This window comes from Zootoca vivipara, chromosome Z2 (assembly GCF_965207765.1).
Source record: "Zootoca vivipara chromosome Z2, rZooViv2.hap1.1, whole genome shotgun sequence".
Taxonomy (NCBI): domain Eukaryota; kingdom Metazoa; phylum Chordata; class Lepidosauria; order Squamata; family Lacertidae; genus Zootoca; species Zootoca vivipara.
Window position 1 is genome coordinate 37,387,295 of NC_142585.1, and position 14,781 is coordinate 37,402,075.

Below are 14,781 nucleotides of genomic sequence, written 5' to 3' on the forward strand. Positions count from 1 at the left end.
AGATTTATTGGTAAGTGTTTTGTTTTGTTATATTTTGGGGCATGTCCACCAGTCCATCACGTGGAATGAGGTCTTTCACTTATTGCATATCCAAAAACTTATTACTGATGTTTGTTCAGGTACCATCTGTGTTTTTCCCCAAAGAGTTCTCTTTTATCAGATAGCACATGATGAATTTCAAAGCTTTTTCCGTTATTTTACCATTTTTCCATCTTAATTGGATATTTCACCTTCAGATCTTTAAGGTTCCTCTCCAATTTATAATGTCTTTGTATTATTTAATGATAATTCTTTAAAAAAAAAAAAATCTGATAAGTCCAATTTCATTTGAAAAATTGTTGTGTGAGTGGTAATCTACAAATGTAGCATCTAACTCATTCTTTCCTGTAAATAATAATAATAATAATATTAATCCCTTTCAAACAAGATACGTGAACCTCAAAGAGAATTCAGAACCACATAAGGAAAATGTTAATAACTTATCGATTGTGTCCTAATTAACAAAATTTTTCTCCTTTGTTTCCTCCACAGCCAAACTAGGTGAAGTAAATTAAACAGACTGAGCAGACAATAACAGCAGTAATTAAATATGAATGATAATAATAATATTTAAATGAATAAAATGCTTAACTATGATCTTATATTATTTGCAGCTTCCCAAGAAGAAATTTCTAGAATATTCTCCCCTTTCTTGATTATTTTTAACTAATTATATCTTCAGGCCCCAACCCCCTGCAGGCCTATTTTCAAAAGGATGTGTATCATTTACAGCTTCCCGACAATTTTTTTAGAAATACTGTAGGATATTCTCCCCTTTTGTTTTCCCACTCCTTCCTTCCTACGTAACTGTCTTTTAGTTCCAAGCACTCCTGTCCCTCTGCAGACTGTATTTCTGAAGACTGAATAATGAACCTACAGCAGCTGAACAGCATGAGAAAGCCCACAGCCATTGTTTCCATAAATGACTTTTTTGGGACTTTTTGGGACTTAAGGGAGGGGGGAGAAAGGGGGGAACTATTGTTGAAAAGTTTTAAGGATTTTGACTATAAGACTGTTTATTATCTGCAACAACAACAGACATCAGATTTTCCAAAGTAGCCACAGCATCTTCAAAATCTCCTTCCAAAAGAAACAGACTGAAGAGGGGCAAGGGAAAGTGAATTGCAAGGACATACGCTCTCTTTTGACTTCAAGACTCTGTGCCCTATTAAGAATTGGCCTCAAGACATACAACTGATATAAATTATTATGTTTTATGTTGTGTGATATTCGACAGAAACATTGAACTATGTCTGACAGTATGTTATTTCCACAAGGAGGGGGGGGGTGAACCAATTTTGTGTTTAATTGTTTTTTAATGTTTAATGTATAGTGTCCCAATGTTTTTTTTTTGTATTATTGCCATGCATTGTATGCCTTTTAAAGGATCAGGATATTGCATAGTCCAGTATTTAGATTAGATCAACTTATGACCATGTTTTCTTGTCCCACCTGGCACTCTGCAGTGTGCCAACCTTCTCTCTACACATTTTTTAAAATTGTTTTTACTCATTTTACCAAGAATAAGCCCCAAGATCCATGAAACACCAGATAAATGAAGGTATTTATGTCTTGATTTAACAGGAATGGTCCCTTTTAGAGTTAAATTTGACTAATTTGGACATGTTTTATGGGGCTGTATAAATTTTAATTTGGCTTCAGTTCTAATTGGGCAAGTGTATCCAAGGTGCAAGTAGCTTTCTTCCTTTAAGAGCAACTGGGCAACTCCCTACAGTGCAAGGCCAGAGCCTCTAATAAAGGCCCATAGAAAGCCCAAGGCAAAGGCATCTCTCTCATGACATGTCCAAACCTGTGGCAGCTATGGTGAGTGCCAGGCGACATGGTCAATATGAAAGCCCTAAGGGGATTCACCAGGGATTGTTGCTGTTGTGCCACGATGGAGGTGTGCAACCAGAGGAGAGCTAGCTTTTGACACCTGAAGAACACACAAAAGGGTAAACAAACAAACTGCACTTTCCAGTCAATATTGGTGGACCATCCTGTTAAATGAAATACGTAGACCATTTTTGAGAAATGCTTCTCCCAAAGTACTAAAACAACACATCTGGTTATTCTTTTGTGGGGCAACAATTTTTAAGAAAAATTATAGCCCCAAATGGGGGATATTGTTATAAGAATTTTAAGGTCATATATATATATAATAATTGTTCATAAAACATGTACATGAATGTACAGAAACATGTCTGAAGCAGCACAGGAAGATAGGCCTGACTGACACCATTTTGACTCTCTCAGACCTGGCATTCCTCTGCAAGGAAGAAGGGGGGGGAACCTTCTCATTGTCTCAGGAATTAAAGTGATAATCCCTGGCATCCTGATACCTGACTGCCAGACAAAAGGGTGTGATTAACTTGGCTGGGAAACAGGGAAATGTAAATATCTCTAAATTTTGTTGATTAGGTTTTGGGGGCAGGGGGCAGGGTCCAGGATGCTCAGATTACTGCCACCAGACCTCCCCTTTCATGATGTACCTATGATGAATCTAGGGAGAGGGGTCTTGGGCTACACCCCTTCTGTGACATATGGATGATGCTTCTGGGGGGTGGGCTGAAACCAATTTCAAATCTCTTTTTAAGGACAAGACATCTTTGTTTGGGGTTCCTTCCTTGTTCTCCTGTGTGAGAGGAAGGACCCTGTTGCAACAGCGAAAATAAAGGCTTTGCTTCTCAAACTTCTCTGGTTGGCCTCTGTTATATTCTCCAACCGATGGAGAACCCAATAAGGGAATAAAGGCAGATTTTTGCCTATATCATAGCCAAGGAGACACAGGTACAGGAGTGTTGTATATTCATCCTGTATACCTGAAGGAGCGCCTCCACCCCCATCGTTCTGCCCGGACACTGAGGTCCAGCGCCGAGGGCCTTCTGGCGGTTCCCTCACTGTGGCAAGCCAAGTTGCAGGGAACCAGGCAGAGGGCCTTCTCAGTAGTGGCGCCTGCCCTGTGGAACGCCCTCCCATCAGAAGTCAAAGAGATAAACAACTACCTGACATTTAAAAAATATCAGAAGGCAGCCCTGTTTAGGAAAGTTTTTAATCTGTGACATTTTATTGTATTTTAATTTTTGCTGGAAGCCACCCAGAGTGGCTGGGGAGACCCGGGTGGATGGGCGGTGTACAAATAATAAATTATTATTATTATTCATTCATTCATTCCTCATCCCACTTAGAAGAGGGAGTTCTGTTCATCAGAATCCCCCTTACGCTTGAGCAATATAATGCAGACTGCTCCATGCATGGAAACTCAACATCCCACAATCTAATATCCTAGTACCCCAGTGCAGAATAGGAACTGCTCAGAGTTCTTGCAAACAGGAAGACTCAACAGGATGATGATGATGATGATGATGGAAAATTATTTATTGCCATCTCTACGACAACCAGAGAACTTGTGAGGAAGGAAAATATTATGATGTCATCATGGAAGATGGAAATGTAGAACAAGAACTACTCAGGGAGGGAGGGGGTAGAAAGAGAAATAAATTCACTCTTCCTGGTGGTACCCAACCCATTCTCACTGGCTCCCTACACCTGGAGGGGCCAAACCTATATTTTTGAGAAGGATAAATTGGGGGGGGGATTCCTATCCTCCCAGCCTATTTAAACTAGGCTAAAACTCTTAATTCAAAATCCAGTTGTCTACATTGGGGTTTTGTTTTTAATATTGAAGTGTATTCTGTCCCATGAGCCCCCAACTACCATCCAAAATGGTAAAGCCTAGAGTTTACCACCTCATCAGTTGTTGTAGGAACTAGGCCCAGAAGCCTTCAAAAGGCCAACTCAGGGGAACATTTTTGACGCCTCAATTGCTGAGCCCAACTCAAAGTACAGGCTGTTCTATTGAAAGCTGTAAATGAAATGTGGACAACCATTGGGCCCTAGGGCCTACATAGAGTCTCATTTTATGCGTCCCACGTCTCCTGAATTTAATCCCTTTTCTCACATGCTAACAGTGCTTTTCTTTTCATTATACACCCCAGCTTTGTTACATGTCTCCTCATCTTAATATATAGTGTTGTGACGTGGGGTTCATGATTTCAGCTCTCTTGACATAATATGCTGGAGACAGTTCTCTAGTAACACTTCTTTATTCAAGCAAACAAGACTAAGCTCTGAGGAGAGGAAAGCTACATTTATAGGGACGGGGGGACTAGCTAGAAAGGGATACATTTTGGAGGGAACAATATCAGGCAATCACAGAGCTGCCTTTTGGAGGAAACCAATAAGACAGAGGATCCAAATACAGCAGCTTAAATGAACCAATAGTAGCTGTACAAATTGGACACATTCCAATTTGCCTACAAAACGAAAAGATCAACAGAGGATGCCGTGGCGATTGCCCTCCAAGCTGTTCTTGCACATTTGGAGCAGCGGGGGAGCTATGCCAGACAGTTTTTTTGTAGATTTCAGCTTGGCATTCAATACCATTCTACCGCGACGTCTGATAACTAAATTGGGAAATCTGGGGCTCCCGCTATCACTCTGTGGGTGGATACTGGACTTTCTTTCAGATCGCTCCCAGAGGGTCCGGTTGGGCCCTTATATGTCTAACATGCTTAGGACTAACACAGAAACACCACAAGGATGTGTGCTTAGTCCGCTCCTTTATACTCTTTATACGTATGATTGTGTCGCTGCCCACCCTAGAAATAGGGTTGTCAAATTTGCAGATGACACAACCGTGATCGGGCTCATCTCTGATAAGGAGGGTGAAACGGACTATAGAGATGAGGTGGAGCGGCTGACAGAGTGGTGCAGAGTTAATAACTTGCTCATAAATACAAACAAAACAAAGGAGCTTGTGGTGGACTTTAGGAGACAGAAGAATGAGGTCCAGCCACTTTTGATTGACGGAATCTGTGTGGATAGGGTAACAACGTTTAGATTTCTAGGCATTGAGTTACAGGAGGATCTGTCCTGGAATGTTAATACAAGGGGGCTTGTGGAGAAGGCGCAGCAGAGACTGTATTTTTTGAGAATTTTAAGGAAAAACCATCTTCCACAAAAGCTGCTGCTTGCCTTCTATCACTGTGCCATACAGAGCGTGCTCACGTACGGTTTATGTGTATGGTACGGAAGCTGTACTTCTCAGGATAGAGCAGGGCTGTGTAGAATTATTAAAACAGCAGAGAGCATTATTGGCTGCTCACTCTCCACCTTAGAACAAATCTACACCACCAGGTGCCATAGAAAAGCACTAGACATATCAAGAGATCCAACGCACCCTGGTCACCATTTCTTTGAGCTCCTGCCATCGGGATGGAGATACAGAACAATGCAGGCAAGAACGAGCCGTCTCAGGAACAGTTTCTTCTCTAGAGCGATTTTGGCCTTAACTGGAAAGCCTGGACTTTGAAGTCATCTTATTTTACTTGTTATTTTGTATTATATTTACTGTTTTTAATTAGGTTTTGTAATTCTGGGTTATGTGGAATGCTTTATCTGAGTGGATGTAGCAACCGAGTAATTTCGTTGTTCCCGCAAGGCGACAATGACAATAAAGATATCTTACCTTCTGGAACCAAAATGCAGTTACTTTACCCAAATGCAAATACAGACAATTGTAATACCGATATAAAATCCTTTGAATCAATACACAACATGTAGTTTCAGAATGACTGGAAGGGGCAGTATTATTATTTTTTTAAACTTTATTAATGTCAAAAGAAAAAGTTAAGAAAAACAATACAAACCAGTAATCAATAAAAACATATATCACATTTCGTTATTGAGTCTTCTTTATCCCTTTTTTCCCTCTCCACCCTTATCCCTCCCCGCCCTTATCCCTCCCCCCATATTTCTCCCCCTGTTTCAAGCTTATCCTTTTATACCATAAGATCTTAACATACCAAAATTCATTGAATTGAAAAAGGTAAGTAATATATACATGCTGTATTAACAAAGTTATATATCGTTTTAGTGAATTGTTCATAACAGAGTTGTTAGACGTCTAAGATTATATTTGGTTTTTCCAATTTTTCCTTAATATAGTTAAAAAAGGGTGCCCAATTTTTTTTTATATCTTCTGAATTCTTTCCTCTAGTTTCTTCATAATGTTTTGCTAAATTATAATAATTAAATAATTTTATTTGCCAATCTTCTTTGCTCGGGATTTCCGGGGTTTTCCAATTTTTTGCGACTAATAATCTGGCGGCTGCTGTCGCATAGCTGATTACACACCTATCATTTGTTTGTATGTCCTCAGGCATCATTCCAAGGAGGAACATTTCGGGACTTTTCTTAAAGGAATATTTTAGCATTTTTTAAAATTCCTTATATAGCATTTCCCAAAATTCCTTAATTACACTACAATTCCACCACATGTGGATAAATGTTCCAACCTCCTTTCCACACCTCCAACACAGCATTTCATTTGATAAAAATAAATTTATAGGGTGTGTGTTTGTGTGTGTGTGCCCAAAGTCTGAGAACAAATTGGTAGGCTTCTACCAGCAGTGTGGAGAACTGGAGTCTATGATATCTGAAACCAGAGAGACAAAATTGTCCTGGGTTATCTAATCCAGAATAAAAAACTGCCCTGTTTCAATTTTCACTGAGGCTACCTCAAATTAGTTTTCAGTCCTATGCAGATGTCCTGCAAAGGTGAGGGGCCCCAGCCTCACCATTTCTCACTGGGAAAGGGTAGGAGGGAAATGTGCATAAAGATGAATATATTAGTGAAAGTTACATACAGAAATATTAGGAAAAATGCTTGCAAAATGTTTACACTAGTCAAAACTGCAGAGAAAGATGTGTTTTATCACAATAAATTTGCACTACAATGCTGCAAATTTTTTGTGAGGGGTTTTAAAAGGAAAGTTGGCAAACCGCTTCATAAATGTGGAGAACTTGATTAAAGATTGGGAAAATGAGAAACTGAAATGGCCAAAGTTGACAAGAACCTTCCATCCCTGGTTGGTTGACACCAACCGGGAATCTGCTTGAAAGTAGAGCAAATGCCTCTTCTAACCCCCTGCAATCCTGGTTTTCTCTTTTCTGTCTTGTTTTGCTGTGTGTGCATTTTCAAAATAACCCATCCCAAAGCTCCTATTTCCATCACTGATTGTTTGGCTGAAGCCAGTCTCTGCAAACATTGCACAAGCCTTCCTCCGCCCTTCAGCTCCTTTGGCAGAGCCCCCAGCTGCAGCAGAAAAATACCTTTTCCCCTGAAATGCCCCACCTCACTTGTTTAAACACTCTGCCGTTTGTTGATTCTGCTCCACAACACGAAAAAGTCAAAAGGAAGCCCAGAGTTTCTCACTTGCTCCGAGGTGTACATTGTAGATCCTTCTGGTATCATCATGACCCTAAACACCTGGGTGCTATTTTATGCAGTGTTCCCCTTGGGAGTTTGCTGGCTGTCAAGAACCCAACGGGTAAGTTTGACCTCTAGAAAAACAGGGTTGCAAGGGTAAGAGTTTGTTTCCTCCTGCAAAAGAAAAACTTGATGGAGTTGATCCAGCTCTTTAAATGAGACTGTGGGGTAGTTCAGTGGTAAACCTCCATTACCGTTAATTTGCCCTCCTCAGCTTTGAGCCTGACCCCTGCTCCCACATCTGTATGAATGTTGTTTAGTCGTTTAGTCGTGTCCGACTCTTTATGACCCCATGGACCATAACACGCCAGGTACTCCTGTCTTCCACTGCCTCCCGCAGTTTGGTCAAACTCATGTTCGTAGCTTCGAGAACACTAGTCAGCAGTTTTTGTGTGGCTAGTTTCACGCATGGGATGGAAAGAAGCACTCAGTCAGATACCAGGTTGAAAGAATATATAAGCCCACAGCATTGCAATGGACGAGGGGAGAATGTTTTCCAGTAGTGATATCTCTGAACATGGGCGTACCCAGGATCAAAACTAGGGGGGGGGCAAGGGGAGGGGCCAAGGCACGGAAGGGGAGGGGCCACAAAGTGGGCGGGAACGGCGAACTCGCGCTCCGCCGGGCTGTGCCCCTCCCTAGCAGCAGGGCTGGTGGGCGGAGGCGGAGCCCAGCCCAGCGGAGCGCGCGTTCGGCATTCCCGCCCACCGCGCCGCGCTCCCTGGTTCCCTGCCGCGCTTGGCCTTGCCTGAGGGCGCGCCGGGGAGCTGGAGGGAGGGTGCGGCGCGGTGCGGCGGGAATGGCGAACTCGCGCTCCGCTGGGTTGTGCTCCGCCTCTGCCCACCAGCCCTGCTTCTAGAGTAGGGCAGCTGCCCTAACTTGCCGCATGGTGGGTACGCCCTTGTCTCTGAACAAGATATTTAAAATTTATTTATTATGGCACTTGGACCTCTTTAACCAGAGACTTGTCAGAGCAGCTTACACAGATAAACACTAAGATGGCCCCAGCCCTCAACTATCACAATCTAAAAAACACACAGCAAACAAGGAAAAAACAAGAGGGAGGGAGGAGTATAAAGTTCAAGCACAAGTCCTTTCAGCTGCAGTTTTTAATTTACAGCCAATGTCAGTGGATGTTCTGGCATGCTCTCCAATATTCCTCAGATGAAAATAGGGACGTTTCTCACCTCCCAAGTGACCCTCCTCAAATCCCCATTCCACCCCACAAGCATTTCCTATCAGAAGAAGGGTGGGGGCCACCACCACTTCACCAATGGGACACAGTACACACGCCTTCCACCTTCCTGGGAAAACCCACCACCACCTTAATCTTGATTTTATTTTATTCTTTGGTAGATTTACAAAAAGAAAAATACACCAAAAACTTGCAAGGGATTATGAGAAAAAACAAACTTTTTACAAGCGACACAAACTTTCTTAGAATGCTAGGGGTGACTTTTGGGGTAAGGGCTCCTGACACTTGGCTCCTTTTAGAGCGGGGCTATTTTTTTGTTGTTGTTGTTGTTAAGAGTCCTGGCTATTTAGTTTCTATCTCAACACAGTACTTGTATTTGACCTCTTTAGTTACACAAAGACCTGTTCACAAAGTTAGCCACTAAGGAGACAACTCTCAGATAATTTCTTCTTCTTCTTCTTCTTCTTCTTCTTCTTCTTCTTCTTCTTCTTCTTCTTCGATCACTCGTAGCTGAGTAAGATTGTCTTCCATAAGCACAATTTTAACAATGGGTCCGTAAGTGACTGTGGAGGCCAATTCTGGATCCACATGTCCTTCCACAGTGGGGACATTGGTTTCCAGGCGGGAGTTGATCACGATGTGGATTTGCCAAGTGTGCCTTCCTCTTAGCACGTTTCTCCCTTGCGTCCTGAGATCGAGTTTCTTCAAAGCCCATGACATCTTTGGTAAAGGCTGTTCTCCAACTGAAGCACTCGCAGGCCAGTGTTTCCCAGTTGTCAGTGTTTATACTACATTTTTTTAAAGATTTGCCTTGAGACAGTCTTTAAACCTATTTTGTTGACCACCAGCATTATGCTTTCCATTTTAAAGTTCGGAATAGAGTAGTTGCTTTGGAAGATGATCGTCAGGCATCCGCACAACATGACCAGTCCAACGAAGTTGATGTTGAAGAATCATTGCAAGATAATATAGGGACATGCCAGACCAGTCCCTATCCGCTTGACAACTATGGGTTCCCCAGACCTGCTTTAAAATCATGATCAATTACACACAAACTAGCCACCTCTTAAGCAACACACACACACACACACACACACACACACACACACCTATCATTCCAAATACTGTATATGACTACACTTTCTTGCTTTTAAAAATGGCCCTCAAATACAACCTGGGAGGGTGGGTAGGGATTGGGACCCTCCATATTGCAGTTTCGTCAGGCAGGCTGTCATTTGAGGAAGTCCCCTCTGGTTTACCCCTCATACGGTAGTCGCCAGGTTCCCTGTCTGCATTGGAGGGGCTGCTCTATCATCCCACCCCTCTTCTTCAGAGGACATCCCATCAAGCCAAGAGCCAGGTCCACACATTGATAGTTTCTGACTCTCTCCCCGCCCTCTCACCCGTTGCAGACGTTTTTGGATTCTTTGGAAACTCATGACATTTCCTCATATTTTGGCACCAATACAATATTTGAAGGTAAGAAGCTTTGCATTAGCAAGCCCAGTCTGGGTTCAAATAGGTCATCTGCTCTGCAGTTGCAGGGGGGGAAGCCTTCTATTGGCTACCAACTTTGTAACCTGGGATTGGAGGGAGAAGGGGATGCACTGTGTGTGTGTGTGTGTGTGTGTGTGTGTGTGTGTGTGTGTGTGTATGATTATGATTATTAAAATTTGTATACTACCCTATACACATGGGTCTCAGGGCTGTTCACAGGATAAAATCACAACAAAATACACAATCAAAATGAAACAAAAACAACCAAATAGCACCCCCCTCTCTCACACACACATACACATATTTTTAAAGAGCATTTGGATGTCAATCAGCCAAAGACCTGGTTAAAGAATCACTGCACCTGTATGAATTCTTCATCAATATCTATTGTTTTTTATTAACGCCAAGTGTTTCCACTCCCAATTTCTACAGTGCCAGAGTTCAAAGTGGCGTACCTGACTTGCTCCTGTGAAGAGGGCCATGCCGGACAGACATCTTGCAAAGCCCAACTTTGCTCATTCAGAGCCTCAGGCGAAGTCTTTGCCTTCAAATTCCCAGAGTACCAAGCCCTCTTTCCCACTTCCTTCGTGAGCAACCGAAGGCTGAGCTCATCCAGCAGTTTGCTGCGCCATTTCTGGGGCAACTGTTTTGCTGGGGGACAGGTCCTCAGCCCTCCAGGTGCAGAAGGCCGAATTACATATTGTGAAGGGCAGCTGGTGAGTTTAGCCTCAGCATGTTTTAGGAAGCAAAGAACCCCCATGAGGCGGGCAAATATCACATTTCTGCAAGTATCTAAATACATCACATTGGGCTCCAAGATTGGCAGGGCAGGCCCTCTTGGTGATGTTACCTTTGGGGGTTACCAAGTTGGTTCTGACCTGGCACAGGGCCTTCTCAGTGGTGGTTCTCCATTTGTGAAACGCATCTGGCTGATAGATACTGTTTCTAGAAACTTCGAAATTATTAGCTGTGAGGATCTGTGATTGTTTCTATATATTTTACAAAAAATTGTTAACATTGTTAGTTGAGAAGTATTACTTTTTGGGGTGGGGGGCTGGGGTTTTTGGTTTGCCAGGCTGGGCTTTGACAGCAAGGGAAGAATATAATTTTAATTTAATAATCATAATCATATCACATAGTTAAACTATAGAACTCATTCCCTGAGTAGGCAGTAAGGTAAAGAGTGACCGACTCTGGGGTTGCGCGCTCATCTCACATTATTGGCTGAGGGAGCCGGCGTATAGCTTCCAGGTCATGAGGCCAGCATGACAAAGCCGCTTCTGGCGAACCAGAGCAGCACATGGAAACACCGTTTACCTTCCCGCTGTAGCTGTTCCTATTTATCTACTTGCATTTTGACGTGCTTTCGAACTGCTAGGTTGGCAGGAGCTGGGACCGAGCAACGGGAGCTCACCCCGTCACAGGGATTCGAACCGCCGACCTTCTGATCAGCAAGCCCTAGGCTCAGTGGTTTAGCCCACAGCGCCACCAATTTGGATGGCTTAAAAGAGGACTGGATAAACTCACGGAGGATAAGGCTTTCAGTGGCTACTACCAGTAGCCATGATGGCTATTCTGTGCCTCCACAGCTGAGGCAACAATGCTTCTGGATACCTACCAGTTGCTAGAGACTGCCCCAAGGGAGAGTGTTTTTGTGCTCAGGCCTGCTTGCAGGCCACTGTGAGAGGTGGATGCTGGACTAGATGGGCCTTTGGCCTGATCCAGGAGATTCTTCATACTTTCTTATGTTTTTTACATTCTCCTAGCAAGGATTTGTCATTGTCCATGGGGCTAAGATTCACATTAGGCCAGTTAGAAGACAAGACCAAGGGCTGCTGATGGGCCCACTCCTTCCCAAACCTCACGTCATCTTCAGGACTCAACAGAATGACAAAACAACACAAACAGGTAGACATTTTCCCCCTCAGAATCTTGTCAAGAACCAGGGGATCTGGTCTGCATGCCAGTCTATGTTGTTCAGAGGAGGAAAGAAATTCAGTACAGTAAAGGTGAACCTACCTGTTCCCTGAAACAATATGCAAATCGAAATGCAGGCATCTCCTGAATTTTGCAGTGCAGGTCTCTAGCCAAGTAATACTGTACTTTTAAAAACACACACTGTATAGTATGCAATGCATGAAATACTTAACGTTAGTTATAATGACATCCATAAATCTGAAGGCAGTCCTGTTTAAGGAAGCTTTTAATATTTGATGAATTATTGTACAGTGTTTTAATATTTTGCTGGAAGCTTCCCAGGGAAACCTGGCCAGATGGGCAGGGTATGAATAATAAATTATTATTATTATTTATTAAATGGATTATATCAGAGAAAACTGTGTAAACAATGTGTATATTAGGAGAACAAAAGGAAGCAGCCTCATATCGGCTCTGAGCACTGGTCTAAATAGCTCAGTACTATTTGCTGGCTGGCAGAAGCTCTCGAGGGATGCAGTCTGTGTGCTATTGCAGGGCGGAAGTTCCCATCCCGATACCGTAGAGGGGCTGAAGGGGACGTGAAACACTTGGAGCTCTTGGTTGTGGTGGGACCAGATGTCTTCCACTTCCACAAAGAGGATACCGAGAGGTACATCCTCACCAACGTGAACATTGTGAGTTGCTCTCTGGCTCTATGTTTCTCTCTCTCCCTTCTTTTCCTGATCCTGTGGCAGTTTGTATGTGATGTTACACTAAAAAAATTTTTAAAGGTCCTGCTAGATCAGGTGAAAAGCCTATCTAAGAGCAGGATTCTCAGATCCCAAGGCCCAGCCCGATGCCCTAACAAGAAGTTTGCAAGTAGGGCATGAGCACACTAGTAGCTAGAGCACAAAAAAGTAGGTGTGAAGCAACGATATCTATACATCTAGCAAACTCTGCAAACATCCTGATGGCGCTGGAGGTTTGCTTCTTCCCCTCCACCCCCAGTAAAACCCCTGCTTCATCAGACCAAACGTTTGTTGTTAGCACCCTGTTTCACTTCCATGGTGGTGGCCAGCCAGATACCTTTATGCCCTGCTCATGGGCTTCCAAAAAGCCAAGCCTCCTCCTTTGCTCTTCCTCGTTTCCCCCCCCCCAGCAACTGGAATCCAGAGATAGTCTGCCCCTGGATCTGGAGGTTCTATTCAGTTAAGCGTTTCTGAGACAGTTTCAGCTCTCACATTTATTGCAACAGAGAGTGCAAAAAAATCAGTGTTGAAAAGGTGGCCCTTTCCTTCCAAAGCTTCACGGAACAAGTTGAAATGGCTTGTGTTCTGCACTGTAATCCATCTACTGCTGTTGATATGAAGCTCATAGCTTTGTCTTAAACCAGGGACTTGTAGCCCTCTGTGTAAAGTTAGATTAAAACTCCTTCCATCTATGTCCGTTGGCTATGCTGGCTGGGGCTTATGGGAGCCGTAGTCCTACAACATCTAAGATATCCGCATGTTCCCCACCCTTGCCTTAAGCTTTCTTTCTTTCTTTCTTTCTTTCTTTCTTTCTTTCTTTCTTTCTTTCTTTCTTTCTTTCTTTTTCTCAACAGGGAGCAGAGCTTCTTCGAGATGCGTCACTGGGAGCGCAGTTCAGGGTTCACCTAGTCCAAATGATTGTCCTCACTGAACCTGAGGTATAAATAAATAAAGATCGTGTCGGCTCTAGGCATGGGTGATGTATCGATTCATCACCTGAAAACAGTTTTGAAACCTGCATCACAGTGACAAATTCACGATTTTAGGCAAGGCAATATACTCTGAATGCCAGCAGGTGTCACCAGTGTTTCATGCATGGCCTCCTCAGCTCTCCTCAGAGAGCCATGCAAGGCCACCTGAGGCCCACTCCCTCCCTCCCTCCCTCCCTCCGCTGCCCAGCCATCCCCTAAGACAGTGTTTCTCAACCAGTGTGCCTCCAGATGTTTTGGGACTACAACTCCCATCATTCCTGACCACTGGTCTTGCTAGCTAGGGATGATGGGAGTTGTAGTCCCAAAACATCTGGAGGCACACTGGTTGAGAAACACTGCCCTAAGATACTGGAGTGGTCCTGGGGGCAGCAGCCGTGCCTGTACCTACCTGCACTGGCTCACTCGCTCACCCACCTGCCCGCTGGCCTGCCAGCGCCATCCCCCCGCCAAACAAGTGGGCTGCATCCTCCCTTCTGCCTCACACTTGGTGCTGGGAAGCGGAGGCATGGCCGCGTCCTTTGAGCCCCTGAGGAGGGAGCACACAGGGAGCAGTGGCAAGAGCAGTGCTAGCTCCAATTCCTCGCCTCTAGGCCCAGGCCTTCATGGTGGTTTGGTGGTAGTGGCGGTGCCCATTTCCCCTCAAGTGGCTGCCCTCAAGATGGAGGTTGTGGGACTGGCTGTGGCGCTGGCACCATGAGGCGCAGCATGAAGCAGCGAGGCCCATGGGGTAGATCAGAAGGGAGCCAATGTGTCTGCTTGGGGGCAGTGAGAGGTGCTGAGGCAAGGTGATACTGTCAGTATCTGCTGTCCCATCAGTGATGGAAGCTACAATGTGGTACTAAGGAGGAAAGGCTGTGGAGAGCTGGCTGGCTACTGTACTGAGATAGTTCAAACTGCTTTGAAGTCCTCCTTCCTCATCCTTTTCAGACATTATCATATATCACAGTGTTTGGCTGGTGATACATCACAGTGTTGAAAAGCAGATATCACCCAGCCCTAGTCAGCACCAGGTTTTAGTTGGCCCTGGCGCATGACACCCTCCGTAGGGACCTCTCGCAC

The 14,781-nt window shown here is 44.0% G+C and overlaps 1 protein-coding gene across 4 annotated transcripts in view; it reads left to right on the plus strand.

Moving 5' to 3' along the window:
- The first annotated feature begins 7,257 nt into the window (after positions 1-7,257).
- The window catches only part of ADAMTS13 (ADAM metallopeptidase with thrombospondin type 1 motif 13), a 40,614-nt gene continuing 33,090 nt past the window's right edge, over positions 7,258-14,781 (plus strand). For 3 of the 4 annotated variants that reach the window (XM_060270651.2, XM_088664834.1, XM_088664833.1), the window contains exons 1-6: positions 7,258-7,433; positions 9,980-10,046; positions 10,497-10,780; positions 11,831-11,972; positions 12,537-12,676; positions 13,585-13,668. In XM_060270651.2, the coding sequence (XP_060126634.1) occupies positions 7,359-7,433; positions 9,980-10,046; positions 10,497-10,780; positions 11,831-11,972; positions 12,537-12,676; positions 13,585-13,668 (792 nt within the window). In that variant the 5' untranslated portion in view covers positions 7,258-7,358. The remainder of the gene's footprint in view (positions 7,434-9,979; positions 10,047-10,496; positions 10,781-11,830; positions 11,973-12,536; positions 12,677-13,584; positions 13,669-14,781) is intronic. The other variant, XM_060270650.2, reaches the window with a different exon arrangement.